General features: G+C 58.7%; 2 protein-coding genes across 20 annotated transcripts in view; both read left to right on the forward strand.

The window, feature by feature from the left end:
* Positions 1-1,622: 1,622 nt before the first annotated feature.
* Positions 1,623-14,958, forward strand: SLC4A9 (solute carrier family 4 member 9). The gene is given in 22 exon segments (XM_032447518.1): positions 1,623-2,104; positions 3,377-3,537; positions 3,717-3,860; positions 3,973-4,034; positions 4,371-4,528; positions 5,659-5,746; positions 6,062-6,216; positions 6,822-6,938; positions 7,153-7,327; positions 8,156-8,289; positions 8,415-8,686; positions 9,331-9,386; positions 9,506-9,688; positions 9,835-9,948; positions 11,249-11,410; positions 12,214-12,392; positions 12,588-12,660; positions 13,391-13,459; positions 14,124-14,297; positions 14,430-14,674; positions 14,707-14,762; positions 14,765-14,958. Coding segments are annotated over 22 exon segments (3,234 nt in total). The 5' UTR covers positions 1,623-1,841.
* Positions 14,959-15,889: 931 nt separating this feature from the next.
* The window catches only part of LOC107320384 (ankyrin repeat and KH domain-containing protein 1), a 97,435-nt gene continuing 96,264 nt past the window's right edge, over positions 15,890-17,060 (forward strand). For 13 of the 19 annotated variants that reach the window (XM_015876164.2, XM_015876167.2, XM_015876165.2 and 10 more), the window contains exon 1: positions 15,897-16,278. In XM_015876164.2, the coding sequence (XP_015731650.1) occupies positions 16,006-16,278 (273 nt within the window). In that variant the 5' untranslated portion in view covers positions 15,897-16,005. Of the gene's footprint in view, positions 16,279-17,060 lie in introns of all 19 variants that reach the window. The other 6 variants (XM_015876174.2, XM_015876181.2, XM_015876173.1 and 3 more) reach the window with 4 other exon arrangements.

The raw sequence follows: 17,060 nt of genomic DNA on the forward strand, positions 1-17,060 counted from the left end.
TTGATGAAGAGGGGCCCCATCTCATCAGGGTGGGACTGGGCGCCTCATGGAAAAGTGGTCTGACCTTTCACTGCAGCCTGGGAAGGGCAGAGGGAAGGCTGAGCAGACATGGAATCACAGAAGCATTACGGTTGGAAAAGGACACTGAGATCACCAAATCCAGCCGTCAGCTCATCCCCACCATGCCCACTAACCACGTTCCCAATGCCATGTCTACACCTTTCTGGAATACCTCCAGGGTCAATGACTTCACCACCTCCCTGGACAGCCTGTGCCAGTGCATTACTATTCTTCCAGAGAATAAATAACACCCAACCCGACCCTCATTTGGCACAACATGAGGCCATCACCTCCCATCCTGTCACTGTTACCTGGGAGTAGAGGCCAGTCCCCACCTTGCTACAGCCTCCTATCATGGAGCTGCAAGGAGCAATGGGGTCGTCCCTGATCCTCCTCCAGACTGAACAACCCCGGCTCCCTCAGTCGCTGCCCACAGGACTTGTACTCCACGTGTGAGAGCAGCTCCTGCTCATCACAGGCAGCCTGGCACATCCCAGGGCCTTATGGGGACCAGAGCCATGTCCCAGCCTCACTCTCAGTTCCAAGCCCATTGAGTCTGAGCTGCAGTTTCTACAAGGCATATCTCAGCACACTTCAACCAAGTGTGCTCCCCTTTGACACAAGGGCCGACGTTTACGACCACCCGTGCTGTCCTGAAACGTGATGTCTGCCACACTGGTGCCTGGCTCCGTGCCACCCTGCTCCCATCAGTGGCTGCTGCACAGGCTGGCTGGCTGGTTCTAGTACAAGCAGCCTGTGTTTGCTGAGATGTTTGTGCTGTGTGTTGTGGTATTTACACTCTATACAATGAGGCTGTTTGTTTGCAAAGAGTGAAGGTAGCAAAGCCTGGTGGTGAAGCACCCTGTGCAAGCAGAGCCATGTGTTGTGGCAACACAGTGCTCTCATCTCCACCATCCCACTCAGACTGGTGGTGTGGGCTTCACTTGGTGCTCTCAGCCTTTCTCTGGCTGAGGACACCCCGGCTGCCAGCTACAGGCTGCTGGTGGGGCTGAGGGTGGCAGTCAGAGGGGTTCCTCCCTGCCCTGGGGATGCAGGCTGTCTCCTGTCGTCCTCTCCTTCCCCACTCCAGATTCCCTCAGTGGTGACACATCCCTCCCAGTCACACATCCCCACAGCCCAGTGACAGCAAGGAGGGACACCGTGCCACATCTCCCTGCCTCAGCACTGCTGCCACAGGGTGTTCCGCTTCCCATCTCTTGCACTGATGCTGCTGTCAGAGATCCGCTCTTAGCCTTGCCATGTGCTCTCCAAAGGTCTGTGAGGTTCAAGAGGGCTCGGGGCCATGCTACTTCTTCCCAGAGCACAAGAGCAGGTTGTGATTGGCCTCAGGGGCAGGTGCAGGTGCTGGGTGTGACATTCAGCTGGGACAGTCACACCTCATCCTCTCTGCCATAGTCACACAGTGATGGCAGCAGCTGCCTGCATCATGCTCGTGTCCCCTGCAGCGAGCCATGTGAGCAGTGGTGGGCTGTGATGCCCACCAGCCCAAGTTTGATGCAGCTGGTGGCAGAGCTGGAATCCCCCAGTCTTTTGCCCGGGTAGGCAGATGGGACAGCGGGACCACTAACACCACGGCCTTCAGGGCTGGTCACTGTGTTTTGATAACACTGTTTGGGGTTTGGCTCCTGGCTGGTGGTGTGTGGCCAGTTTGAACTTGCTCACAACTTTTATAAGGGTGTGATGAGTGAGGCGCTGTGAGTACTGGCAGCTGCAGAAAGCAAGTGCCCAGTGGTGCATATGGCTTCTGGCTGCTCTGCACAATGAGAGCCAAAGCACCTGGGACAGCAGGCACGGCTCCAGCTGCGCAGTGCAGGCAGGGCAACTCTGCAACCGGCAGCTCTGAGCTCCTGCACACAATGATCAGCCATAGCATCTTCTCATCGAGTACCTCCTCAGCAGCTGAGCGCATCAGTGCTATCCTGCAGCAGGAAGAGCCGGGGGACCGAAAGTCCCCACTGCTGTTCGTCCAGCTCAATGAGTTGCTCAGCACCGCAGCAGGCCTGGCATGGAGAGAGACAGCTAGGTAGGCAGTGGGCAGTGGGCAGCGGGCAGGGCCTGGTGGCAGACCAGGAGCAAGAGGGAAGGCCTGTAACGTTCTGCTTTGGGGGGTGTCCCACGGGCGCCCTACCCTGTGGGAGTGCTCCGTTTGCTTTGCCGCCTCCACTGCCAGCACTGTGCCTTCCAGGAAACTCTTCTTCCTGAATCTGAGTGACTCATTTCATGTGAAAGCTTTTACCCCCTGTGAGGGCATGGTGTCAGGCTGGGTGCAAATGGTCACGCTGTCTTCTAACAGCATTCATGTATTCTCTTAGTTCTGCTTCTGCATTCACTGCCTCTCCAAGTCCATGGCAGAAAGCCAGTGGTGGGAGTGCTTTGCTGTCTGGCTGTGCAGAACTGAAAGCACAGTGCTGTGGGAAAGGGGCAAAGAGGACATCACAGGAAAGCTGATCAGAAGGATGTGCTCTGCAGGACATTTGCGTAAGAGGTGAAGCCTGCGTGCACTACGAGCAGTGAGCAGCCCTGGGCAGCTCTTCCTCAGGGCAGGGGATGCATCCTTCCCACAAACCACTGGTTGGAAAGGAGATGCACCGCTCACCTCGGAGAGCTGGGGCACTGCAGGTGTGAGAGGCCTGTGGCCATGATCCCAGAGCATGTGCCTTGAAGCGCTGGGAGATTGTTTGGTTTCTTTTCCAGAGCAAGCAAGAGTGGCCTGTAGAAAAGGCTTGTCCAGGAGCTGGGCTGCAGTGGGGATACAGAAGTGGAGCCTGAAAATGGCTCAGGTGTTCAGGGCAGCAGGAGTCAGAAGAAGCCTTGGGGCAGAGCCAAGAGCCAGGAGGACAAGTGGAGCATGGGGAGGGTGATGGGATCCTGGGCAGGGGCACAGCAGAACCAGGTCCATCCCAGTTCTTGTGTGGGGCAGGAGCATGGTTGGAAAATGCCACCTCACCATGCTGTCCCTGGTGATGCTTGAAGGGACACGGGAATATGTGCTGGCAGTCCCCATACAGCACTGGGCCTGCCACAGAGGTCTGCAGGTCTGGAGCCATGTGCTGCATGCTGGGGCTTCCCCCAGCACCCGACCCTCCTCTCCCAGTGCAGCTGTGTCCCAGGCAATGCCCTGAGGCCTGGCAGGGGGCTGCACTGGGCACTGCCCTGAGGAGTGGCCAGCACTGCCCTGTGGGGTGGCAGGGCCCTGTGCCCAAGCCAAGCTTAGGGATCTGCGCTCCTGCTGATGAGCACAGGACACCAGAGCAGACATCCCCTGCTCCTGATTGAGCTTCTTTTCCTTGGGCAGGTGGATTAAATTTGAAGAGAAGGTGGAAGATGGAGGGGAGCGCTGGAGCAAACCCCACGTTCCAGCACTCCGCCTGCACAGCCTCTTTGAGCTGAGGACATGCCTGCAGGAGGGGACGGTGCTGCTGGATCTGGGTGCCCACAGCTTCAAGGAAATAATCGGTACGTGGATAATGCAGAGAAATGGGATGGGAAGCTCCTGGGACAGGAGCCAGCCCACCAGGAGCTCACTAGGCAATGCAGTGACCAGGGAGTACCTGGATTCACCAGCAAAGAGGGCTTTCCCCAGCAGAGCCCCATGGCCGGGCAGAGCTGGGTCTCAGCACTGCCCCATGTTGCAGAAAAAGCAGTCTCTGCTCAGCCTGAGGTATGGGAGCCCGAGCTGCAGGACTGCCTGGCAGATGTGCTGCTGCGCCAGCCGCTGCACCGACCCACCATGGCCCCGCTGCGTGTGCTCACAGAGCTCAGCCTTACTCCTTGCAGAGGTAGGCCTGGCACCATGGCAGGAGCTGGCGTGCTGCTGCTGCCCCTGGGATGTGTACTGTGCTGATCTTTTTCTTGTGTGTGTATTTTGCTGCTTGTTCTTTTTCTCTGCAGGGAAGGCCAAATCCTGTCCTGAGCCCACAACCCAGGTCTCAGAAACACCTCTCAAGGAGCAGGTAGGGTGGCTGGAACTGGGTAGACCGATCAGGTCTCTGTGGGAAAAACAGTTTTTCCAAGAAACGCATCAGTTTCTTGGTCTCAGACCCTAAATGAGATGAAAAGCTCTGTCCACAGATGGCACAGAAAGGTTTTACAGGTCAGGACCTGTGTCTGTTGCTGCAGGACACAGCCTCCCTGACAGGTTCTCACTGGGGGAGGCAGAGTCCCCTCAGGCCACAGGGCCCAGAGGAGGTGGTGGTGGTGGGGGGGTCATGGTGTAGGTGATGATGCTGGAAGCTGGAGTTTGGTCTCAGCTGGCCATCCCACATGGACCTGACTTTTTGTCTTTTCAGCTGAGAAACCGATTTAAGAAGAAGCTCCTGCCAGGGGCTGAAGTAGCCAGTGTTCTTGTTGGGGAAGTCGACTTCCTGAAGAAGCCATTTCCTGTCTTCATTCGCTTAAGAGAGGCAGTGACCCTTGGCTCGCTGACTGAAGTTGCCTTCCCCAGCAGGTAACTGGAACAGCCAGTGGCTTTCTAGCCCACTCTGCTGTCAGCATCCCTGCTGCCTCTGGCGTCCCTTAAGCTCTGTGCCTTGGAACACAGAACAGCCATAAGGGCCCAGCACCAGTAGAAAGACCTTACCTGGTAAAAGCAAAGTACAAGACACCCAAAGACATGTACAGAGCCTACACACAACCCCAGAACCTCTACTTATTGCCTCCCCTCCTGCATCCTGCAGCACCTCAGGAGAAGCATCAGTGATAAGGCTGGAAAGGGATGTAGATTTATAGACCCCTCTCTCTCTCTTGCCAAGCTGCCCTGTGGGAGTGCTTTCCAGAACTCTCGTCCAGGGTGAGGAACAAGAACAGATGTTTTTCCATGGTATTATTTGAAGCTGTAACAAGAAAACCTCAGTGTGTCTCTCTGAAGTGGGGACTCCCTTAGGAATCACCCTGAGGAGGGGTAGGGATCAGGATGGACATTGCCACTTCCTGGTCACTCCGGCCAGAGCGCCCATGATGAGCATGCACAGAGCAGAACATTCACTTCCTGCACTCTCCTCAGTGGAAAATGTACAGCTTTGGGGTTGAGGCAGATCCGTGTGGGTCTTGCTGAGTGTCTTTATTTGGCTGACAGCAACTGCTTTTCATGTGTTTTCTGAATGGCCTTTTATCCTCTCTGGGCTGAAACTGGATGGAAGGAGAGCTTGTCCCTGCCCAGCTCCATGCCCTGAGAGCCATTCCCCTTTGCCCGCCACTCCAATGTACAGTCAGCATTTTGGGGCTGATCTCCCACTCAGATCCATCTCTGGGATATTAACTATCTAGTTTTCCCGTAGTCCTGATGCATGTATGTTGGTCATTCCAAAAGTGATGCCTCCTATTTATTTCCATAGAAACTACAGCAGATATAAAGAATACAATAACACAGCTTGATAGAGCAAATTCTCAGCTACAGAACACTATTTCCCAACACAGTCACCACCACTAGCCAGTTTGTGCAGACTAACCCACCCACCCCCCATATACTTAGCAGACTGCCTGCAGAGCACCTGGCACCACAGCTCCTGCCCTCAAAAGGAGCTCCCTGAGATAAGCTGCTGGTTCTGCAGTGTTCATGGGTTGCTGTCTTGTCTGCAGGTTTCTTTTCATTCTACTGGGTCCCCAAGCCAAAGCGAAAGCCTACTACGAGATTGGAAGGGCTATGGCCACACTGCTGACAGATGAGGTGAGCTTAACACAGCAGCTGTCCTGAGCATACAGCAGCAGAATGGGGCCTGAACTGAAGACACGAAGTCTCCTCTTCTCTGCAGGCTGCAGCAGAGGTGGCCAAGAACAGGGTGGGCTGGCAGCCTTCCTGGCCCAGGATAAAAAAAACCAAAAAAACAAAAAAACAAAGAATTTGGGTAGTTATAAGGTCTAAGCACATCCATTGGCAATGGGCTGGATGGGTGCCTTCCTTAGTGATGTCTACGTACTGGGAGAAAGGCTCTGATTAGCTGAATGCAGGGGTTTGTGGCTAATCCACTGCATCTCACCACAGCTCTTCCAAAGGATTGCCTGGCAGGCTAAGCACCAAGAAGACCTCATTGCAGGGCTTGACGAGTTTCTGGATGAACTGGCTGTGCTTCCTCCTGGAAAATGGGACCCCAGTGACCGAATTCCTCCTCCACGCTGCCTGTCGTCCCCAGACAAGAGGTATCCTGGGGGGAGGGCATTCACAGCCTTTGCTGTGTGGAGGGTCCCAGCTGGAAACCTCTGCTGCAAGCCTGTGGTGTTGAAATCACAGAATGGTTTGGGTTGGAAGGCACCTTTAGGAAATCTGGGTCTCAATGGGGATGAAGCTACCTAGGAACCAGCCTTTGTCAGTGAAGTATTCCTGGCCAAGCCCCTTCACAGCTCCAGCTGATGCAGGCCACAGCTGTGGTCCTGGTGCTGTTAGTTCTGCAGTCCCATTTGGCTCTTGCCAGTGAGGGAGTGGCAAAACCACCCCATGCAGTGTTCAAGCAAGAGCTGCTGGGAATGCAGGACCTCAGAACCTTCCAGCAGGACACCTCCTGCTCTGCCCAGCTCCTCTTCCATAAGTGGTCCGTATGGGGTTGATTCAGGGGCTGGTCTACCAGATGGTGGAGATATCTTGTCCTCATCCCACCCCACCTCATTGCCAGGGAATACATAAGATCTCTCCAGCCCTGTCCCCTTTCCATCCTCCCTGTCCTCTGATAGCATCTCCTTGATGCACTGATGTCCCGTGGGCTCTGGTCTGCAGCCTACCTGCTCAGGCTCCCCTGGCTCTGCCTCAGGATCTCCATGCACCTGCGGGAGTGGAAATCTCGCTGCAATGGGAACACAACTGCTGCCAAGGACAGGCCTAGCCCAGCCCACCTGCATACCAGTGAGGAGTTGGAGAGGACAGGAAGGTCAGTGCATGCAGATGGGCGATGGAGCGGGGTGAGGCCTGGCCTGCTACATCAATCCTGGCTCCACTGGGCAGACTGCTACTGCCAGGGCCACCACCTCCAACCAGCACTGGCCAATGATTCCAAGGGGGGACTCTGCTCTCTGGTGGTGGCCATGGCCAGCTGGAGGGTGCTCAGAGCCCTGCTGCCTCTTCTCCTCTCTGGGCTGCTGCAGGCTCTTTGGGGGGCTGATCCGAGACATCCGAAGGAAGGCGCGTTGGTATCGCAGTGATTTCTCTGATGCTATGCACATCCAGTGCCTCTCAGCAGTTCTCTACATCTACCTGGCAACGATCACCAATGCCATCACCTTTGGGGGCATGCTGGGGGATGCAACGGCTAACATGCAGGTCAGTGTGACTTGGGGTGCCCAGCTGCCCAGGGCCGCGGTGTCCAGCTAGGACCCTGCACTCTGTTCTGCAGGGGGCTGAAGGAAGGTGGCTGCCCTGAGCATGACCTGCAGGCACAGGCAGGGCTGGCTGTGTGCTGGGGTGCCAAGCACACCCCTCAGCAGGCTACGGGGGGCTGTAGCCCCTGGTGTAGCTCTGCTTGTGCAGCTCTATGCCTGGGCCATGTCAGGACCTGGGCCCAACGTTGGGCTGGTTTTGGTGACAGCTCAAGTGTGCAGTGCTGAGATGACCCCTGGAGCAGTGTCTGGCCCCTCAGACATCTGTCAGACTCCTCCCTCCCTTCTTCAGTTCGACATACTGACATCACCTGTGGTTGGGGGTGACAGGCCGTGCAGCTGCAGCCCCAGGCTGCCTGTTTCACTTGCTGTGGCTACAGTTCTGAGTGCTCGGAGCAGAGCAAGGACCTGCAGGTTCTCCCTGAGCAGACTCACCTCACACCTGCAGACAGCGCCAGGCCCACGTGCCCTTAGTCACAGTATCACAGTATCACAGTCTCGTGCGGGTTGGAAGGGACCTTAGAGATCATCGAGTCCAACCCCCGGGATTCTTGCGCCACAGGGGCATTTGAACCCCGAGCCTCTGGTGTTGCAAAGCTGCGTTCTTAACCACTGTGCCAGCAGAGGCACACCTGTCCCCTTCCTCCTGCCCGTGGGGCTGTCTCCCCGGCACCTGTCCTACTGGCTTCATCAGGCTGGCAGCACCTGAGCACTGTCCCCCCTCCGCCCCACTGCACACCTGGTCCTGGCATCCCATCCCTCTGCATTGCAGGGTGTGCTGGAGAGCTTCCTGGGCACCGCCTTCACTGGCTCCATCTTCTGCCTCTTCTCTGGCCAACCCCTGACCATCCTGAGCAGCACAGGCCCAGTTCTGGTCTTTGAGCGTCTCCTCTTCTCCTTCAGCGAGTAAGAACTGTGTGAGGGCATCTCCCCACGTGGCAGCCCCCAGCTGCACCATCTCTGGGCTGAGCATGGGCTGCCTTCACATGGCTGAGAGCCATAGTGAGGGTCTGGGCCACTCTCCCCACTAGGGACTATGGTCTGGACTACCTGGAGTTTCGCCTTTGGATTGGGCTCTGGGTGGCCTTTTTTGGCTTGGCTTTGGTGGCCACTGAAGCAAGTCACCTGGTGCAGTACTTCACCCGCTTCACTGAGGAAGGCTTCTGTGCCCTCATAAGCCTCATCTTCATCTATGACTCTCTAAAGAAGATGCTGAGCCTGGCAGAAGCCTTCCCCATCAACTGGCACTACCGGGCTGATGATGTGACCTTGTACAGCTGCACCTGCAACTTGTCTGGCCCAGGTGAGTGTGAGCTGTCTGCCACAGCTCCTGCCCACACACTCAGTGTGGCCCCTTGGCCAAGTCCTTGCACAGTGCTGGCAAGCGAGTGCCAGGCTGTGTTCATGGGGCTACGCCTTCACAGAGACAAAGCCCCAGCACAGCAGACTTGGCACTACCTGCTGAGCATTTGCCTCCACACTTCTCTCAGAGTGGCACAGGGGAGGATGTGGGGCATGGCAGGAGGTGGTGGTCCCAGGTACCACAACCAACCTCAGGACTGCTGGAGATGGGCTGTAGGAATTGCTGAATAAGGACTATTTTAGCACAGCAGCAAGGAGATAACAGTGAAGAACTGTGAAGGGTGTGAGGAAGCCTTGCAAGGTCTGTGAGGAGCTGGGCCAGGGATGCATCCTGGAAACCTTGACTCTGGTGCTCCCAGGTATCAGCCGTGGCCTCGTGCTGCCCAGAGCATCCAGCTACAAGCCAGGCTCTCCCACTGCCTGGTGTCATTCATATGCCTCAGGAGTTCCACATGGCCCCACCTGGATAGCCAGGCCAGCTCGGGACTGCTGGGAATATTCTGGGGTCAAGAGCACTGGCTTCTTGGTGCCCAGCTCTGCAGCCCCGTGGCTCCTGGGGCACTGACTCCCTCCATTACCTTGCAGGTAACGCCTCAGCAAGCAACAGTACGCTGTCTCCTCCATCTACAGCCCTGCAGCAGGTACCGACCCTTCCCCTGGGAGGGGACCCAGAGCACCAGGCTACTCACACTCGCCCTTTGGCTCCAGTGTCGCATCTCTGGCTCTTTTCCCCCCTTACACCCTTCCCACATCCTCACAGCCTTCTGCAGCCTTGGCCGCACTGAGCAGGGCCCAGTGCCTGAGCCGAGGAGGCCACCTCCTGGGGACCAGCTGCCAGTATGTGCCTGACATTGCCCTTCTGTCCTTCCTCCTCTTTGGAGGCACCTTCCTCTGCTGCACCACGCTCAAGCGCTTCAAGAGCAGCCGCTACTTCCCCACGGGGGTGAGTGCCCCCCAGCTGCCTGGCTGGGGCTGACCCTGAGCTGTTTCTGGGGCTTTGTTGGTGGTCCCTCTGCCACAGCTGCAGGGAGCTGCAGGAATGGTCCCTGGCCAGCGTGGGTGAAAACCTCCCTGTCTGTGGCACTGCAGCTTCGGAAGCTGGTGAGTGACTTCTCCATCATCCTGACTATCCTCGTCTTCTGTGCCATCGATGCAGCCCTTGGCCTGGAGACCCCCAAGCTCCTGGTTCCCAGCGAGCTGAAGGTGACCAACAGATGGGGGACCGGGGGCACTACCAAAGAGCATCTGGCTCAGCAGCAAGCCTTATGCTGCTTGTGTGGCTGGGCTGAGCCATCAGGGCAGGGGCTGCTGTGGCTTCCATGTGGCCTCCAGCACAGCCTGGAGAAAGGAGGATTTGTAAAACAGAGCCTGTGCTTGAACTTGCCTGCTCCTGACCAGCCTGGGTGCCTGCCACACACACTATGGGTGTGTGAGGACTTGCCCTTGCTAGCAGGAGGCAGCAAGTTCATCTTCCCAGCTTGTGAACTGTCTCCAGCATTGTCTCAGCCATCGTGGAGGTCCTGGAGAAGAGAGGAGAAAGCAGGCTTCCTGGCAGGGCTGCTGTCTACCCTACATGCCCCAAACCCAGCCAGACCCAGTGCAATGCAAGGAGGGCTGGCCAGGGCTCCAAGCATTGACATGCCAAGCTCACTCAGGCTAGATGGCAAGCCTGGCCATGCTCAGGACTGTAGGATTTGCTGTGCACTGCCTCCGGGAGTTTGCCTCCTCACCTCTCCCCACAAACAGCCTGGCTGTGCCTGGATCCCTGGCCAGCCTCCCCCACATCCCACTGTGCTGCTAGGCTGGACATTGCAAGCTTTGCTGGTAAGCAGGCCTGCATCCTCTGCAGAACCTGCCCCACACTGCTGCTGTCTTTGCCATCAATGTCTGAGATGGTCTGCATGGAAACACACCATGGAGTTGTTGGCATGGCTACCCTGCAGCCATTTAGCCCTATGCTGCTGCCCCATTGCATACAAGGGGTTGGGCCACAGACAATCCTGTGGTCTGTAAATGGCCTGGCCTGGTCCTGCTCATGCAGGACAACCTTACACTAGAGCTCATGCTGGAGCAGGAGTTGTGAGCTCAAGCCTGGACTTGGGCTCCCCACCCTGGGTGTGGAGAGGGATTGGCAAAGCAAAGGATCAGGCTCTGCCTCCTGCATGAACTGGGCCGTAGTCCACATGCGCTGCTACCTGCTCAGGCTCTGCAATATCCCCTCTTCCACCCACGACTCAAATGCTGACCCTGCAGCTTACCCAGGTGGGCATGTGCTGTTCTAGGTGTGCCCAGCTCCCAGCACCAGCTCATGGTGCCTAGGAGTAAGCCCTGCTGCAGTGGGTGTTCTTACAAGCTGCTGGGTGAGTCACGCTCCCAAGGAAGGAACATCCAAAGGAGTCCATGTTGATCCAGCTTTTGTGCCCGTGGGCTGGTCCCTTCACTCTGCTGCACTGCAGGCCCTGTAGGCACACGTTGGCTGGCATGACCTTTCTGCCTTCTGCAGCCCACAAATCCCATGAGGGGCTGGATCATCTTCCCCTTTGGAGCCAACCCCTGGTGGATCTGCCTGGTATCTGTGGTGCCTGCCATTCTCGTTACCATCCTCATTTTCATGGACCAGCAGATCACAGCTGTCATTGTAAACAGGAAGGAGCACAAGCTGAAGGTAAGCAGGGCTCAGGGGTGGAGTGGTGCCAGCAGGGTGCCAGCTGCAGATGTGGAGCACTGTTCTACCCTGTGTGAACTCCAGCCTGGGTCAGGCTGGGCAGCCAGGGAAGAGCTGGCACTGGCAGTGCCAGTGTCTTGGTGTGTTGGCTCCTGGAGAGGCATGGCCCTTGCCAGGCAGGCGGCAGTGGGACTTGCTGTGTTGGGGGTATCAGCCCTCCCACCAGCTCTGGAGATGCCCCTGAGCTTCTCCCTCTGTGGGCATCCCCACCATACCTCCATCACCCACTGCAGGAGGGGCTGTGGACAGGACTTGGTAGGGGACAGTGGGCACAGGACACTGCTGGGACAAGCGAACTTCAGGCTGCAGACATCCTCAGGGCTGGGCTGCATTATGGCAAATATCAGGTTGTAGGCTGGGCCTTGGGCGTTTTTGACTCCATCTGAAGGTTTATGATATTTACAAATGCTGTCAGATATATGCAGGACGTGGCAGGGCTCCCGCAACACATCTGCCCAGGACATATGGTTCAGCGTGTCACTGTGAGCTCTGGGGCTTGGATGTGGCTCCACAGGGCTGAAGGGCAATGCTCACAGCATTGTCAGGCAAGATGCCACTCCCTGGCCTTGCCATGTGGCTCATTCTTGGCTTCCTACCACATCCACCACCTGCCCTGATGGTTTGCAGTAGCCAGGGCCTGCTGTCCTCTGTGACAGTGTCCCATTCCCATCATGCTGGGAGGGCCTCCCAGTGCTGCTGTGGCCCATGGCTCACTCCCAGCCTCAGTGCTTCCCTCATTGCAGAAAGGGGCAGGCTTTCACCTGGACTTCCTTTGTGTCTCACTCCTGATGATCGTCACCTCCGTGATGGGCCTCCCTTGGTATGTGTCGGCCACTGTCATCTCCCTGGCACACATGGAGAGCCTCAGGAAGGAGAGCACCGCCTCAGCTCCAGGAGAGCAGCCCGAGTTCCTGGGCATCAGGTACAGCCTGAGCTCTGCCACACTGTGAGCTGCTCCGCATCTGGGCTGGAGCCCCTGCTCTGGGGGACTCCTGCACCTCCCATGCCCACTGCAGTGGCACCAGGGGACAGGCTGCTGCCCATGCAGGCTGATGGGGGGCTGTGGGTACCTGGGAGAGCCTGAACACTCATATGATGCCTGCACTGCTGCCTGCAGGGAGCAGAGGCTGACCGGCCTGGTGGTCTTCATCCTGACTGGAGTCTCTGTCTTCCTGGCACCCATTCTCAAGGTATGGGAATTCATTCCTGGGTCCTGTGCTTTGGCCATGACAACCCCAGGCAACACTGCAGGCTTGGGGCAGAGTGGCTGGAAGGCTGTGTGGAAGAAATGGACCTGGGAGTGTTGGTTGATGCTCAGCTGAACATGAGCCAGCAGTGTGCCCAGGTGGCCAAGAAGGCCAGTGGCATCCTGACTTGTGTCAGAAATAGTGCAGCCTGCAGGAGCACTGAAGCGATCGTCCCTGTGTACTCAGCTGTGGTGAAGCTGCAGCCCAAGTACTGTGTTCAGTGTTAGGCCCCTCGCTACAAGAAAGACATCAAGACCCTGGAGCATGTCCAGAGAAAGGCAACAGAGCTGGTGAGGGGTCTGGAGCACAGGGCTTATGAGGGCAAAGCCTGCATTTGCTTTGTCAGCCACCCCACTATTTAAATCCCATTGCTGTAAGACACATCTCCAAGTGCCTTGGTGCTTATCTCCAGCCATGATTACTCCTAGCACGTGCTAGAAAGTGGGGCGAGCAGGTGTCCCCTCTGAAGATGGTGATGTCCTTGCATCAGTTACAATCATGGACAGGAACACATCCAGTTGTAATGCCTTTGGAGCCATAAGATGAGCAAAAATACATGAAATGAAACCGTGCTATTCAAAGTGAACTAACATTGCAGCCATATACACAGACTGGTTTTAGCTTAGAGAGTGCAAATTGCACCCTGCTGAAGCCTCACCCTGGTGTTTTGCAGTATATCCCGATGCCGGTGCTGTATGGGGTCTTTCTGCACATGGGAGTGGTGGCTCTGAACAGCATCCAGGTGAGTGGGGCTGTAAAGAGTATGCCTCTGGATTGTATTGGGGTACGTGTGGGTTTTAGAGAGGAAGGGCTTCACTCAGTACCAGCTCACACCGTGCAACATGGCTCAGTGCCTGGAATTTGGACCTCTGATCAGGCAGAGGGAAGGAGTGGTGTTTGAGTTGCTGGGGACTTGAGTGACTCCTGCGCTGGTGGATCAGGTGGATGGCTCAGAGCAGCTCCCCACAGCTGCAGGATGTCCCTGCAGCAGCTCTGATTTGTCACCTCTGCCCTACTGCTGCTAAACTCTGGGCAGGAAGAATCCATGCTCCAGAAATATCTACCTCTTTTTTCTTTTTTCTTTTTCTTTTTTCTTTTTTCTTTTTTTTTCCTAAACATCTGCTTGGAAAGAACTCCTCTGGATTGGGGAGGTAGTGTGGCCATAGCCCCAGGTCCTGTAGCACTGTACAGATCAACTCCCCTGCAACAGATCTTATGAGCAGCACTGGCAACAGCATGGAGTGGCAGTGCAGAGGGCTTGTCCTGCTCCAGGGGCAGTCAGTGGCATCCCTCTGTGCTAAGAGATGGGGTGGTCACAGCAGGGAGGGGGGTGACAGCTGACTGGAAGTGTATAAGCGTCCTTTCCCTGAGCCATGTTTGACAAGCCTGCTGTCCTTTCCCTGCAGTTCACAGACCGAGTGCGGCTGCTTCTGATGCCTGCAAAGCACCAGCCAGATCACCTCTATCTCCGCCATGTGCCACTGTGCCGGGTGCATCTCTTCACTTTCATCCAGCTGCTGTGCCTGGCTGTGCTCTGGGTCATCAAGTCCACTGCAGCTGCCATTGTTTTCCCAGTGATGGTAGGATGTCTCTTGTAACCAGGCTGGTTAAAACCCACTGACCTGAACTCATGTGGAAAGCATCACACTGACAGACCCCTGGCCTGAGCCCTGTGCATTGCACAGTGCTGACATGCTCTGTCCTGGCCCCAGCTGCTGGCCCTGGTGGGGATCCGGAAGGCGCTTGAGTGCATCTTTTCCCTGCATGACCTGAGCTGGCTGGACAACATTATGCCTGCAGCAGGCAGTAAGGAAGCAGAAGGGAAACTGCAAAGGAAGCAGGAGGAGCAGGAAAGCTACGCTGATGAAGAGGTGGGTGATATCCTGGGAGCTGTGCTCGTTTGCAGCTGTCCCCAAGGACTCCACGGTGCAGGGGCTGCACCCGACTGGGGTACGCAGCTCAGGCAGCAGCGTCTGCCTGCCTGGAGAGGCAGGAACAGCCAAAAGCCCCAGTGCAAGGTGCCAAATCCAGATGGAATGGCACCAGGCCGTGGTTCTTGCACCTGGGGAGCAGCTGTGGGAGCAGGGACAGCAGCAGAGCCGGGCCGAGGGCTCGGCACACCGCAGTGATTCCCGGCTGCAGGCTGAGCAGCTGCAGGGCTGGATGCAGCGGGCTCGGCTGCTGCAGGGCCACCAGGAGCACGGCCAGCATCAGCCCCGCTTCTCCCGCAGTGTGAGCTGATGCATCGCGCGGGACGAGAGACCCGCAGCTCCGAGACACAACTGGGGCTGTAGCAGCGCCCTGGGCCCGGCCCGCCGCGCTCCGCCCGCTTCGTGCCCGCCTGTCCGCGCTGCAGCGGGGCCCAGATCCGCTGCTCCGAGCCGGGCCCCGGGCTCCAGCCTCGCTCCTGCCCCGGCCTGGATTTTGTCCTGGATTTCGGCGGGTGGATCGCAAGATCGTCCCGGCTGATGGCGGGTAACCGGCATCTGAATAAACGTCGCTCGTGCCCCGTGCCGTGCCGTGCTCTCGGCTCTTTCTGGGGTCACCCCGCGCCGGCCCCGCTCATCTGGGGGCACTGACAGGGGCCACGTGGCCGCGCGGTGCCGTCACGGGCGGGGCGGCAGGTGCCGTGAGTGGCAGCGCGCGGAGCCAATCGCGGCCTCCCTGCGCGCGGCGGGGCGGGACAATCCCGGCCGCGTTACCCGCATTGACGGACAGCGCCGCGAGCCAATGAGCGCTCGAGGCGGACGGGCGGTGTCGGCTCCTGCGCTGACGGAACCTTCAGAGGGCGGGGAAGGGGAGGGGAGGGCCCGCGTCGAGCAGCAGCCAATCGGAAGGCGTCAGACAACGCGCGTTGTGAGCGACGGGCCTTGCGAGCAACCAGCGCCCCGCGTTCTCGTAGCGCCGTTGTGTGACAGCGCGGCGGACCAATCGGCGCCCGAAACTCCGGCGGGACGCGTGACTGACGTTGCGAGCAGCCAATCGGCTCTCGGAAAGTTCAGGAAGCGAAGCCAGGGGCGCGGGGCGGGGCAGGGGGCTCAAACCGCCTCGGCGTGTGCTCTCAAGGCAGCATGCTGGGAACGCGTGACGTCACTCGGAGCGGCGGCCGCCCGGACCAATAGCTCGCGGCCGTGGGGCGCCCCCGGCCAATGGGCGCGGGCAGCGCGGCGGGTGGGCGGTGCGGCGGCGCGGCCGGGTAGGGTGTGAGAAGTTAGTGGCGCTGCTGCGGTGCCGTGAGGGACGGAGACGGCTGGGCTGTGCGAGCGGCGGCGGCCCCGGATCAGCGCGATGCTCACGGACGGCACCGCCGCCCCCCTCGGTGACGAGGAGATCGACTCGGTCGCTCCCCGCGCTCCGCCCGCCGCCGAGCCGCCCGTCGCGGCCGGGCCCTCCCCGCTGGGGCTGCGGGCCGTGCGCCTCTTCGGGGAGGCCGGGCCCGGCGGTCCCGGAGGCCCCGGCGCGCCCGCGGCCGGCGAGGCCGCCCTCGACTTCAAGCTGGCGGCCGCCGTGTTGCGGAGCGGGGGCGGCGGCTCCGGCAGCGACGAGGACGAGGTGTCCGAGGTGAGCGATCCGCGGCCGAGCCCGGCCGCCGCTTCCTGACAGGCCCGGCCTCCCGCCGCCGCCCGCCCCGGCTGCTCCCCGCCTCCCCGCCCGGCGCGGGGGTCGCGGCCCGCGGCTCTCTATGGCGGCTGTCCATGGCTGCTCTCAATGGCTTCTCTCCATGGCTGCTCTCAATGGCTGCTCTCCATGGCTGCTCTCAATGGCTGCTCTCCATGGCTGCTCTCCACGGCGCTGCCCCCGGCCGGGCCTCCCCGCGGCCTGAGGCGTGAGCGGCCACACCGGAGCCGCGGGGGCGGGGTCCCGGCGACGAGCACGGGTTCTTCCGCCGAGGCCGGGGAGAGGGGCTCGGCTCCGGGGTGGAGCGGAGCGGCCGGGCCTGCGCCCGCGGCCTCCTCTCGGCGTGCGGGGGGTGGGCGCGGGCCGAGCTCTGGGAGCGGTTCCCCCTTTGAGCCGCGTTCCGGGCGGTGGGTGAGGTTCTCCCGCGAGCAGAGGGCATCTCTTCTGCGGGAGCAGAATGAAGCCTCCAGCCCCCGGTATTGTCGCGCTGGGCTCTGGAGGAGGAGTCTGTGGCTCCCAGACCGCTGAATTCCTGGTAGATGCAGTTCTGTGGAGTAGAAGTCTTTACCCGACGTCCTCTTTCCAGAAGAAATGGAAGGGAGTAATGGAGATGTTTCCCTTTGATCTGCCATAACTGTGGAGGGTTCCAAGGGGAAGGTGTGTGGGAGGGACTGTAGCCCCATCCCAGCCCGACTGGAGCATTGTTGGCCCTCGAAGCTTGCATC

This window comes from Coturnix japonica, chromosome 13, assembly GCF_001577835.2.
Source record: "Coturnix japonica isolate 7356 chromosome 13, Coturnix japonica 2.1, whole genome shotgun sequence".
Classification (NCBI taxonomy): Eukaryota; Metazoa; Chordata; class Aves; order Galliformes; family Phasianidae; genus Coturnix; species Coturnix japonica.